The following is a 14034-nucleotide window of genomic DNA, read 5'->3' as shown; positions in this document are numbered from 1 at the left end:
AAATTTGCAAAATCGGAGAAGGACCACGCCCACTTTTAAAAAAAAAATTTTTTTAAAGTAAAATTTTAACAAAAAATTTAATATCTTTACAGTATATAAGTAAATTATGTCAACATTCAACTCCAGTAATGATATGGTGCAACATAATACAAAAATAAAAGAAAATTTCAAAATGGGCGTGGCTCCGCCCTTTTTCATTTAATTTGTCTAGGATACTTTTAACGCCATAAGTCGAACAAAAATTAACCAATCCTTTTGAAATGTGGTAGGGGCATAGATTTTATGATGTTAATTGCTTTCTGTGAAAGCGGCCGAAATCGGTTGATGCCACGCCCAGTTTTTATACACAGTCGTTCGTCTTTCCTTCCGCATGGCCGTTAACATGATAACTTGAGCAAAAATCGACATATCTTTAATGAACTTAGTTCACGTACTTACTTGAACTCACTTTATCTTGGTATGAAAAATGAACGAAATCCGACAATGACCACGCCCACTTTTTCGATATCGAAAATTACGAAAAATGAAAAAAATGCCATAATTTTATACCAAATACGAACAAAGGGATGAAACATGGTGAGGTAATTGGATTGGTTTATTGATGCGAAATATAACTTTAGAAAAAACTTTATAAAATGGTTTTGACACCTACCATATTAAGTAGAAGAAAATGAAAAACTTCTGCAGGGCGAAATAAAAAACCCTTAAAATCTTGGCAGGTATTATATATATAAATAAATTAGCGGTATCCAACAGATGATGTTCTGGGTCACCCTGGTCCACATTTTGGTCGATATCTGGAAAACGCCTTCACATATACAACTACCACAACTCTCTTTTAAAACTCTCATTAATACCTTTAATTTGATACCCATACCGTACAAACACATTATAGAGTCACCCCTGGTCCACCTTTATGGCGATATTTCGAAACGGCGTCCACCTATAGAACTAAGGTCCACTCCCTCTTAAAATACTCATTAACACCTTTCGTTTGATGCCCATATTGTACAAACAAATTCTAGGGTCACCCCTGGTCCACCTTTATGGCGATATCTCGAAACGGCGTCCACCTATGGAACTAAGGATTATTCCCTTTTAAAATACTCATTAACACCTTTCTTTTGATACCCATATTGTTCAAAAAACTAATTCTAAGGTCACCCCTGGTCCACCTTTATGGCGATATCTCGAAAAGGCGACCACCTATACAACAACCACCACTCCCTTTTAAAACCCTCATTAATACCTTTCGTTTGATACCCATATCGTACAAACAAATTCTAGGGTCACACCTGGTCCACCTTTATGGCGATATATCGAAACGGCGTCCACCTGTGGAACTAAGCATCACTCCCTTTTAAAATACTCATTAACACCTTTCTTTTGATACCCATATTGTACAAACAAATTCTAGGGTCACCCCTGGTCCACCTTTATGGCGATATCTCGAAACGGCGTCCACCTATGGAACTAAGGATTACTCCCTTTTAAAATACTCATTAACATCTTTCGTTTGATACCCATATTGTACAAGCGCATTCTAGGGTCACACCTGGTCCACCCATATGGCGATATCTGGAAACGGCGTCCACCTGTGGAACTAAGCATCACTCCCTTTTAAAATACTCTTTAACACTTTTCTTTTGATACCCATATTGTACAAACAAGTTCTAGGGTCACCCCTGGTCCACCTTTGTAGCGATATCTCGAAACGGCGTCCACCTATGGAACTAAGGATTACTCCCTTTTAAAATACTCATTAACACCTTTCTTTTGATACCCATATTGTACAAACAAATTCTAGGGTCACCCCTGGTCCACCTTTATGGCGATATCTCGAAACGGCGTCCACCTATGGAGATAAGGATTACTCCCTTTTAAAATAATCATTAACACCTTTCATTTGATACCCATATCGTATAAACGCATTCTAGAGTCAACCCTGATCCACCTTTATGGCTATATCCCTAAATGGCGTCCACCTATAGAACTATGGCCCACTCCCTCATAAAATACTCTTTAATGCCTTTCATTTGATACACATGTCATACAAACACATTCCAGGGTTTTCCTCGGTTCATTTTCCTACATGGTTATTTTCCCTTATGTTGTCACCATAGCTCTCAACTGAGTATGTAATGTTCGGTTACACCCGAACTTGACCTTCCTTACTTGTTTATTTTATATTTATCTTAAAAATCGTTAAGGTATGTAGATCTGTTCACTATATATTTCTTATCTTATACATCCGATTATTCGGAGATTACGAGCGGGATAAGATTATTGTTCAGCCCCATTCATGAAAGGTATGAAGTCTTCGGCACAGCCGAAGACAGTCCCGTTCTTACTTGTTTATTCTAAAATGAAGCGGGCCGTCTTTAAAAAGCTGGGTGGGCTGGCAAATACGTAGTAGAGGTTTACGCCGATTACTTTATCGGCGGCGGTGTAGGCACTATTATATACCGGCGCCGTGTTCTTACTTTAAAAAGCTTGATTTTTCTATTTAAAAAAATAATATTTAGGAAAGTTTTTGTTTGTATGTATGTAAGGAAATCAACGTTTTGGCCATATCGGAAAGATCCGGGGTTTTGCCTCAAAATCTCGCAGATCGTTCAAACATTTTCAGGAGTATCTCCTTGCGGAGGGAGTGTCCCTCGTTCACTTACTCCACAGAGGCTTCGAACCTAACCCCGGTCTTTGGAATTGGTACTGCTGCGCTGTGCTGAAAAGAAATAGAGATACATAAAATGGTCACACTTTTGTCCTTATATCTCGTGCAAAGCGTAGTTTCAACTGGGGTTAACTATTAATAATCGTCGCGAACACAATTTCTTTAAATCATTTGTGGCTCCTTGGCGGTCACGCACAAATGCGACTTACGGTTGCTATTAATAGTCTATTAAATCTAATGACTCTCGTGGCACAGGCGCATCCAGTTTTTTCGAGCTACAATCCCCCATGATAAAGAGCTACAATTCCCGATGATCGAACAGTAGCTATCTCGACCACCAGTCGCTACCACGCCTCCTGACCCTCACACCATATGCCAGCACAGAAGCTATAGGACTGCGACTTCGAACTCATACCTTCGTCGACGTCACTTTCCTAGAAGGTCTAGGTGTAGTTCCGAAGACTTTCTAATGGATGTTTTTGTCGCGCTATGCTGCCGAGCTACACCAGAGAAGCACCTTGAAATGTTAGGGAGTGACTATTCGGCCAAGGATGCCGCCCTCGAAATGATAAGCAGTCTTAGTGGATGCCATTGCGTAATGGGTGAAAATCTTATAATCCTCGGCGCATCTACATAATTAAAATTTTACAAGGACCCTGCATAAAATTTTTAAAATTTAGACCAAAGTTTGCAGACGTTTGTATTCACAACATTGATTTCAATAGTCTTCGTTAAATCAAAACGATATTTTTTTTTAAAGTCGACCGATTTTAACTTGAAAGATGTTAGCTGCTGTTTTCCGGCCTTATGATATAAGCCCGTTATGGATGACCGCGTAGCTTCAGTTTTCAGACTGGTTCGACTGTCCACTACATTAGGGTAGTAGCACACACGGTCAGGACAAAGCATCACCTGGTAAATATACATATGTGCCTACGTATTCACATTTGTAAAAGGAGCCGTAACGTATAGGTGATATTTAAACTTGGTTGATAGGCTATAATCAATGTGATTCACTCCAAGGGACTAGTTTTGGATAGGGCCGCCAACTTTAGGAAATGTCAAACCGAGGAACTTGTGTGTTGAAGGACGAAGTGTGAAAATCAAAATTAACATAAACATAAACAACAGATGTTTGAATGTAAGACTAAGTGATTTTTCAAACCCCTGTCATCATATATCCTCAACTTAAGTATTGAGGTAAGAATCATTTCAAAGGAGTGTTTATGCCCCTATAACTTACTACAGGATTTTGCACCACTGATGTCGCTTATTCTTTCAGCCAATCGCAATATACAATTTTTTTAAAAATCGGCACCTTTTTTGGGTAATATGCTTTTTTTAACAACTTGAGGACAATTTAAAAACATGTTCGCCTTGGGTCATTTCATTTAAATTTATTGTTCATTATTAATTTTTTGAAAAAAATATGCAAGGTGAGCATATATATTTATTAAATAACTTTTTTTTTAGTGTTTTGTTTTAATGACTTGGTGAATTACTTACTTACTTAATTGGCGCTTAACCGTCTAAACGGTTATGGCCGTCCAACAAGGCGCGCCAGTCGCTCCTTCGCTCCGCCAACCGGCGCCAATTGGTCACACCAAGGGAGTTTAAATCGTTTTCCACCTGGTCCTTCCAACGGAGTGGGGGCCGCCCTCTACCTCTGCTTCCATAGGCGGGTTCCGATAGAAACACTTTCTTGGCCGGAGCATCATCTTTCATTCGCATAACATGGCCTAGCCAGCGCAGCCGCTGCATTTTAATTCGCTGGACTATGTTGATGTCTGCGTATAGATCGTACAGCTCATCTTTAAATCTTCTTCGGTACTCGCCATCGCCAACGCGTAGAGGTCCATAAATCTTTCGAAGAACTTTTCTCTCGAACACTCCCAAAGCCGCTTCATCTGCTGTTGTCATGGTCCATGCTTCTGCCCCATATAGCATATATACAATAAGTGACTTGTAGAGTATGATTTTCGTTCGCCGAGAGAGGACTTTACTTTTCAATTGCCTACCTAGTCCAAAGTAGCATTTATTGGCAAGCTTCGCTGGATTTCAGTGCTGATAAATAAAATGAAATAAACGAAGTCTTTTACTATTTCGAAGTTATGGCTGCCAGCAGTAGCGTGGTAGCCAAGGCGCGTATGCGCTGACTTTTTGCTCGATGACAGAAGGTACTTCGTTTTGTCCTCATTCACCATTAAACCCATTTTTACCGCTTCTTTTTTCAGTTTGGAGTAAGCAGAACTAAAAGCGCGGGTGTTTAGGCCGATGATATCAATGTCATCAGTATATGCCAGTAATTGCACGCTTTTATAGAATATTGTTCCAGTGCGGTTAAGTTCTGCAGCTAGTATAATTTTCTCCAGCATCAAATTAAAGAAATAGCACGATAGGGGGTCACCCTGTCTGAAACCTCGTTTAGTTTCGAACGGCTCGGAGAGGTCCTTCCCAATTCTGACTGACCTGATGGTGTTGCTCAACGTCATTTTGTACAGCCGTATAAGTTTTGCGGGGAAACCAAATTCAGACATAGCGGCATATAGGCAGCTCCTTTTCGTGCTGTCGAAGGCGGCTTTAAAGTCGACGAAGAGGTGATGTGTGTCGATTCTCTTTTCACGGGTTTTTCCAAGATTTGGCGCACTATGAAAATCTGGTCGATGGTAGATTTATCAGGTCTGAAGCCGCACTGATGACAGGACCTTATATGCGATATTAAGAAGGCTGATTCCACGATAGTTGGTGCATTTTGCAGTATCCCCCTTCTTGTGGACTGGGCAAAGAACACTTAGATTCCAATCGTCAGGCATGCACTCGTCCGCCCATATTTTGCTAAGGAGCTGTTGCATGCGCCTTACCAACTCCTCGCCGCCGTACTTGAATAGTTCCGCAGGCAATCCATCAGCGCCCACGACCTTTTGTTTTTCAATCTGGTTATTGCTTGGTTATCGATTGCGGGATCGGGTTCGTCATGCGCGGTGAATCGCTGCCTCCATTTAGGAGAGCAGAGAAGTGTTCCCTCCATAATCTAAGCACTTTCTGGACATCAGTTACAAGGTTGCCGTTTTCGTTCCTACAGGGGTTTGCCCCGGTCTTAAAACCTTCCGTCTGTCGCCGTATTTTTTGGTAAAATTTTCGGGCGTTATTCCTGGTGGCTAGCAGCTCAAGCTCCTCGCACTCACGCCTTTCTGCTCCTGCTTTTTTCTGCTGACTTGGTGAATTGGGTAATGCAAATCCGTGTTAAGCTGACATCGAAAGCGCCTGTTTTTTATACTTAGCTGAGCAGAGCTCACAGAGTATATTAACTTTGTTCGCATAACGGTAATCCGTAACGGCATAAACTAATCGAGATAGATATAGACTTCTATATATCAAAATGATCTGGGCGAAAAAAGAAATTCATTTAGCCATGTCCGTCCGTCCGTCCGTAAACACGATATCTTGAGTAAATTTTGAGGTATCTTGATGAAATTTGGTATGTAGGTTCCTGGGCGCTCATCTCAGCTATTTAAAATGAACGAAATCGGACTACAACCACGCCCACTTTTTCGATATATAAAATTTCGAAAAACCGAAAAAGTGCGATAATTCATTACCAAAGACGTATAAAGCGATGAAACTTGGTAAGTGCGTTGACCTTATGACGCAAAAAATAAAATTAGTAAAATTTTGGACAATGGGCGTGGCACCGCCCACTTTTAAAAGAAGGTAATTTAAAAGTTTTGCAAACTGTAATTTGGCAGTCGTTGAAGATATCATGATGAAATATGGCAGGCACGTTACTCCTAATACTATATGTGTGCTAAATAAAACTTAGCAAAATTGGATAAAGAGCACGCCCACTTTAAAAAAAAAAATTTTTTAAGTCAAATTTTAACAAAAAATTTAATATCTTTACAGCATTCAACTCCAGTAATGATATGGTGCAACAAAATACAAAAATAAAAGAAAATTTCAAAATGGGCGTTGCTGCGCCCTTTTTCATTTAATTCGTCTAGAATACTTTTAATGCCATAAGTCGAACAAAAATTTACCAATCCGTGTGAAATTTGGTAGGGACATAGATTCTATGACGATAACTGTTTTCTGTAAAAATGGGCGAAAGCGCTTGAAGCCACGCCCAGTTTTTATACACAGTCGACCTTCCGCTCGGCCGTTAACACTATAACTTGAGCAAAAATCGATATATCTTTACTAAATTTAGTTCACGTACTTATATCTGAACTCACTTTATCTTGGTATAAAAATGGCCGTAATCCGACTATGACCACGCCCACTTTTCCGATATCGAAAATTACGAAAAATGAAATAAATTCCATAATTCTATACCAAATATGAAAAAATAGATGAAACATGGTAATTGGATTGGTTTATTGACGCAAAATATAACTTTAGAAAAAACTTTGTAAAATGGGTGTGACATCTACCATTTTAAGTAGAAGAAAATGAAAAAGTTCTGCAGGGCGAAATCAAAAGCCCTTGGAATCTTGGTCGGAATACTGTTCGTGGTATTATATATATAAATAAATTAGCGGTACCCGACAGATGATGCCTTCACATATACAACTAAAGGTCACTCCCTTTTAAAACCCTCATTAATACCTTTAATTTGATACCCATATCGTACAAACACATTCTAGAGTCACCCCTGCTCCACCCTTATGGCGATATCTCGAAAAGGCGTCCACCTATAGAACTAAGGCCCACTACGTTTTAAATAATCATTAACACCTTTCATTTGATACCCATATCGTACAAACACATTCTAGAGTGACCTCTGGCCCACCTTTATGGCGATATCCCGAAATGGCGTCCAGCTATAGAACTATGGCCCACTCCCTTTTAAAATACTCTTTAATAACTTCCATTTGAAACCCATGTCATACAAAAACATTCCAGGGTTACCCTAGGTTCATTTTGCTAAATGGTGATTTTCCCTTATTTTGTCCCCAAAGCTCTCAGCTGAGTATGCAATGTTCGGTTACACCCGAACTTAGCCTTCCTTACTTGTTTTAGATAACTTTTGAACAGTTACAGAAAGTTAAATGTCGCAATTAATTTCTTATAACTGGCAGTGATGCGCATCCGTTGATGCCACTTTCGACCATATGCGACCAATTTTCGACATGAACAATAAATGGCCTAAACAGTCTTAAACGAGTAGAAAATATAGTAACGCGCCGGACGCCGTCGCCGCCGCCGCTGCGCCGATATTTTTGACATTCGGCGGCGACGTGCGAAAAACGACCAAAATCGGCGCCGGCGTTTATCGGCGGCGTATATCTCTAGCACGTAGTACATAGCTTGGCACACGTCAAATAAATACCAGTCGGGTAAACGCGAAATGAGCTGCGAATAATAATTTCATTGTATTCTAAACAAAATAATTCATTTCGGAAAGTTTTTTAATAACAAAACGTCTGTGGCGCAAATAACAAAAATGGTCTAAAGGAGATTCAGAGACCTATGTATGTATGCAAGTGTATTTTAGGAAATTTGGTGCATTGCTTTGGATGAACTTTGAACTTCTTTTTCGGAGAATAATTCTTGGCAACAAGTGCTACTTTGGACTGCGTAGGCAATTGGAAAGAAAAGTCCTCTCTCAACGAAGAAAAATCACGTACTTGTGGAACGCTCATCATATCTGTCCTGATGTATTTCTTTGAATCATGGAGGGTGGAGAAGGTGAGATAGCTATTCTAACGGCAGATATGAAGGTAGTACAGTGAAGTATAGTGAATAAAAGCTCAAAAGCTTCTCTGGCTAGGTCATGTTATGATAATGGGCAAAGACGATCCGCCCAAGAAAGTATTTCAATATACAACGCAGTTTATCAGCAGTGTTGGGAGAAGTAGGTGGAGGGAGACCGGACTTGGTGCTCCCAATCGGCGTCATCTATTGTGAAACAAGGATAGATGGCGTAACTTGTTACGAAATAGCTAAAATCGTTTAAGCGGTTAAACGCTAATTAATGAGACTCTCCAATAAATTGGCATTGAATCCCCTCCTCCTTTTTCTTTAAACATTAAATCTACATGCATCGCGGGAAGTTGTTCCCTATCTCAATGTTAAACAATTTACAGTTTTGGAAAAGTTGACAGTGCCACGCTGCGGAATCCAAAATTCTCAGCCGGTCTGTATGAAATTCCCAGAGTGGCTTCATGTCGACATTTATCAAAACATAGGCAACATAAAGTTTGAAAAAGGTGGCCGTGGCTAAGTTTCCAAGAAAAACAAGGTTACTAGTTTTCCTAACTTGAAATATATAGCAAAACATGATAAGTGGGGAAAGCAACGCCTTTCTTATAGGTACAATCTAAATTTTCTATATCTCTTTATGAGAACGTCACAGGGGCGAGCGGGGTTTGCGACTCTGTGGAAATTTCTCCTATCCTTTTGAACTTTAATTTGCAGTGCATACTTTACCTTCCTTCGATGTACGAGGTGGGTTTCATGAGAAGGACCAGAATTCCTCTGAATAACATCAGTCTTGAATACTCCAAGGGTCCTCTCATCTTCTTTCTACATCGTTCATTATTTTGTGATTTACGCCCCGATTTTGAGCGTTACCGGTAAAATAGTACCCAGAACATTATGTAACCGAATATCGTTACCAGTTCTTTTATACGCGATTCTGGCCAAAGTGGTAACGCTGTCATCACCGAAAAACTCACCAGTGTCTGTGGCGAAATTTGAAAGGTAGTTTTCTTCGCTTTCACGGTTGCCACTTTGGTACATTTGGACCAAAAATGGTCCCTTCCAACCCCATTTGGTCCGCTGGTCCCTTTTCTTCAATTTTGGTCCTTTTTAGGCAGTAGCCACGATTGGTACTTTTCTTTTTTTAACTGAGGTAAAAATTCTCAATATTGCCCAAAAATTCGCCACACTTTCATTAGCCCCCATATAATTTTGAATTTACTTCAATGGAACTCTCTCCATAAAAAATTGCTCAGTCAATAAAATGTACCAGAATAATAATATTTCACCTAGAATATAAATTATGCCAGGCATTAAAAAGAAAAGTGTTGGCAAACACATTGTCGTTAATTGTTGATGAAATAACCGACTAATCAAAAAAAACTGTAGTTTTATAATAATATTAATAACGGCTAGATATTTCGATCGGTTATACAACACTATGTAAAATATATATGAAAATAAAAACTGTTTCTCGCCAACCATAGCTTATAGCGAGCTCTCTGCCGTGGACCTAACACTTTCAAAACTTATACAAAGAAATTATATGCATTACTTCTCGTTTGGCACGTTGATATTTAAATCTTTCTCACCCAGCTCAATGAGTTCAAGGAATTCCAGGACTATTGTGGTGTTAAGCCACGCAAGGTAATTGAAAACTAAGTATCTTGGCACAAGAAATATTTTAACTCGAAGACAGGAGGAAGAGATTTGATTTCGGAAGAAATGTTTTGTATAAAATTATTCCCATAGGTGCTAGCAGAACCCCTGAGGCCTGGGATCAAAACTCACACTTACTGAAACTAGGCACTGATATGAAGTTTAAACGTTAAGGGAAAAAGTAAGCATCTATAAAAATAGCACTAACAAAATTGCCTAGTTTCATTTATGATTTACTGAGTTTTCCACATAGATACATAGTTCGGCAACACCAGAACGCAAATTTTGAACCGTTTCTTACTAAAACCTAACTGCACTATACATTTTATTTCATTGCAATCAACAACATAATGTTAGAACCAAGAGCATTCTGACCAAAACTAGCTTCACAGTGTTTGGTTGGTAAAAGACATAGACTTATCCTATGTCAAAATATAGTACCATTTTTGGTTGCATTCACATATATTTGTTTGTTCAGCTTGAATTAAAGGAAAGTCTTCACTATGTTTAGTAAAATTTTATATGGAAACATCCTAAAATTTTGTATCTTTTACTAATAAAATAAATCAAAAATTTGGTCCTTTTTTTCGATGAATTTGGTCCCAAATGAAAACATGGTGTGGCAACCGTGTTCGCTTTACCGAAAATGTTTCACTTGTAGATACGAGGTTACCGAATAAACGGGACGACGTGTATATGCATATTATGCATGATAAGTTTCTACATAGGTATATTGTAATTTATTCTGTGAAAGTACATAATGTAAACAAATATGTATAGCAAGAGGCAACACTTTTTATACTCAGTTGAGCAGAGCTCACAGAGTATATTAAGTTTGATTGGATAACGGTTGGTATATAAAGGAATCGAGATAGATATAGACTTCCATATATCAAAATAATCAGGACGAAAAAAAAAATTGATTGAGCCATGTCCGTCCGTCCGTCCGTCCGTCCGTCCGTCCGTCCGTCCGTCTGTCCGTTAACACTATAACTTGAGTAAATTTTGAGGTATCTTGATGAAATTTTGTATGTAGGTTCCTGGGCACCCATCTCAGATCGCTATTTAAAATTAACGATATCGGACTATGACCACGCCCACTTTTTCGATATCGAAAATTTCGAAAAACTGAAAAAATGCGATAATTCATTGCCAAAGGCGGTTAAAGCGATGAAACTTGGTAGATGGGTTGACGTTATGACGCAGAATAGAAAATTAGTAAGATTTTGACAATGGGCGTGGCGAAGGCAATTTAAAAGTTTTGCAAGCTGTAACATTTTTCAGCTTTGGTTGATGCATATCAGTCAAACCAGAAGATTTAAACAAACAAAAAATGTTCCTATCGATACCAATAAGATCAAGCAAGCGGTTTCAATCATATTGTAACGGATTTAATGCAATTCCCCTTATTTGCAGTCTCCTGCCAACGCTCGTATCGCTAAACTATTGAATAAATAACTCCAATAGTGAATAATGGAAAATGGCCTTTATTAAAGAACTTCACAATAACACTTATACTTTGCAACGAATAGCTTGCTTAATAACCAAACTGATTGATAGCTCAAATGAAACTGATTCTCGCCTCAACTGTTGTCGCCTTTTTATACTGTCTGATTTCCTCGTTGCATATTTCTAGGCTTTTCTAATTCCAGAACTTACTAGTTAGTTATAAATTTCTCAACTACAACTACAGATGTATAATTTTTATAGCTTCTCTCATACCCCATGCGCTTGTATGTGTGAGCGACACTTCCACAATTATAATTGCATACCTTTAGGAGCATCTCAGATAAGATATCTGCATGTGTTTGTGCATCTCTTCTCCGCTGCGTGTACGTACATAGGTGCAGACAAAATGATTAAATTATTGATGTGCATTCACGTCACTGCTTATTATCGGCATAGACATGGCAGTACTCCTTAGTGTTGCTAACATTCGTAACACTGCCCTCCACCTAAGTCTGATCGTCCCGATATAAACGCTGCCAGCCTTTCCAAATGGACCACTTTCATTTTGGTTCGTGGTTTACCGATGGTTTGTATGCGGTACACTACATCGTTGATTCGTTTTACGACTTTGTATGGGCCTTCCCAATTACCTTAAAATTTCGGGGACAAACCTTTTCTCCGTTGTGGGTTGTATAACAGCACCAAATCTCCTTCCTGAAAACCTTCCGAATTGATTGCTTTATCGTATCTGGCTTTCATCTTGTCACTCATAATCTTTGTTCGTTGCCTTATCAGATTATGTATTTCTCTCAGTTCTTCTTTCAAATCACCAGTGGATTTCTTGACATTTCTCTCCGCATCGGCATCTATCCCAAACTTCAAATCAGCTGGCAGTCTAAGGTCATTGCCAAAAATTACTTTTGCAGGGGTTTGGCCCGTTGTCTCATGCACTGCTCATCGGTAAGCCATCAAGAATAATGGTATGCTGGTATCCCACTCTTTATGGAACTTGTCCACTACTTTCCTTAAGTGCTCCTCCAATGTTCTATTGAATCGTTCCACCATACCATCGGACTGAGGATGCAATGCAGTTGTCCGTGTTTTTCGAATGCCCAATGATTTACACATTTCCTGGAACACAGCTGATTCGAAATTCCTGCCTTGGGCAGAATGTAACTCCATTGGTACACCATACCTTGCAACCCAATTGTTTATAAACACTTCTGCAACTGTTTCCGCTTTTTTATTTGGGATTGAGTATACCTCTGGCCATTTTCTGAAATAATCCATAACTACCAGTACATATTTGTTTCCGCCGTTGCTAGTAGGAAAGGGACCGGCGACATCCATAGCGATCCCTTCAAATTGCGCACCTGAGTTATATTGCTTCATCTGGCCATGATTTCGGGTTTTGGGCCCTTTTGCTCTGCTGCAAACTTCGCAGTTCGCAATCCACTCAGTGACCGACTGACGGCAACCAACCCAATAGAACCTCTGTTTAATCTTCTCGAGCGTCTTCGTGATTCCAAGGTTACCTCCGCTTGGACCATTATGCAGCTCGTTGAGCACGTCAGGAATCCTCTTTCTGGGTACAACTATCAGTTTCTTTTTCCTTTGACCATCCTCACTCTCCCATACTCGATGCAAGCAACCGGATATCAATTCTAAACTATTCCACTGTGCCCAATATGATTTCGCAATGGGACTCTCTGCTGACATCTCCTCTCTGCTTGGTCTTTCGTTTCGTTCGAGCCCTTGCATAACATGTGAAAGATCTGTATCTTCTAGCTGACACTTTCTTAGTTGTTCCTTGTCCCATTCATCCGTATACGATATAGTCATTAGCCGGACATCTATAATGTCTTCTTTAGCCTCGGCCCTTGAACAGTGCTTGCATTCCAAACTACATGGTCTTCGTGACATTGCATCGGCATTTCCATGGGTACTTCCTTTCCGATGCTCAATGGAAAAGTCATAGCTTTGTAGTCGCTCTATCCACCGTGCCAATTGTCTTTCCGGATTACGGAACTGCAGAACCCATTTTAACGCTGCGTGATCTGTCCTGACACGGAATCGCTGGCCGTAGAGGTATTTGTGAAAATGTTTAATGCAGTCTACCAATGCCAACAGCTCTCTCCGCGTAACGCAGTAGTTCCTCTCTGGTTTTCCAATCGAACGGCTGTAATATGCAACTACCTTCTCCTGTTCATCAACCAGTTGTGACAAAACGCCTCCTATAGCATATCCACTCGCATCTGTATCTAGAATAAATGTTGCTCCTGGAATCGGATATGCCAACATTGGGGCAGTGCACAAACGCTCCTTCAATGTTTGGAAAGCCACCTCTTGCTCCTTTTTCCATTCAAAAGCTTTGTTTTTTCTTGTAAGCTCATCGAGGCTATGGGCTACGCTGGAAAAATTTGGTACAAATCGGCGATAATATGTGCACAGCCCAAGGAAACTTCTCAATTCATGTAGGTTCTGTGGTCTTGGCCAATCCTTTACAGCCTCTATCTTTTCGTTTGCAGTGCAGATGCCCTATGTCGTTACCT

The 14034-nt window shown here is 39.7% G+C and overlaps 1 protein-coding gene across 17 annotated transcripts in view; it reads left to right on the top strand.

The window, feature by feature from the left end:
- The window catches only part of MAPk-Ak2 (MAP kinase-activated protein kinase 2), a 383073-nt gene that overhangs the window by 8584 nt on the left and 360455 nt on the right, over positions 1-14034 (top strand). The window contains exon 2 of one of the 17 annotated variants that reach the window (XM_067782914.1): positions 9862-10021. The exons of 15 other annotated variants lie outside the window; for them this stretch is intronic. Coding sequence is in view for 1 of the 2 variants with exons in the window: in XM_067782911.1 (XP_067639012.1) it covers positions 8347-8362 (16 nt within the window). In the remaining variant the exon portion in view is untranslated. Of the gene's footprint in view, positions 1-8217; positions 8363-9861; positions 10022-14034 lie in introns of those variants that run through there. One more of the 17 variants, XM_067782911.1, reaches the window with a different exon arrangement.

The sequence above is a fragment of the Eurosta solidaginis genome, chromosome 4, assembly GCF_040869045.1.
Source record: "Eurosta solidaginis isolate ZX-2024a chromosome 4, ASM4086904v1, whole genome shotgun sequence".
Lineage (NCBI taxonomy): Eukaryota > Metazoa > Arthropoda > Insecta > Diptera > Tephritidae > Eurosta > Eurosta solidaginis.
This window is presented reverse-complemented; position numbering and strand designations above follow the sequence as displayed.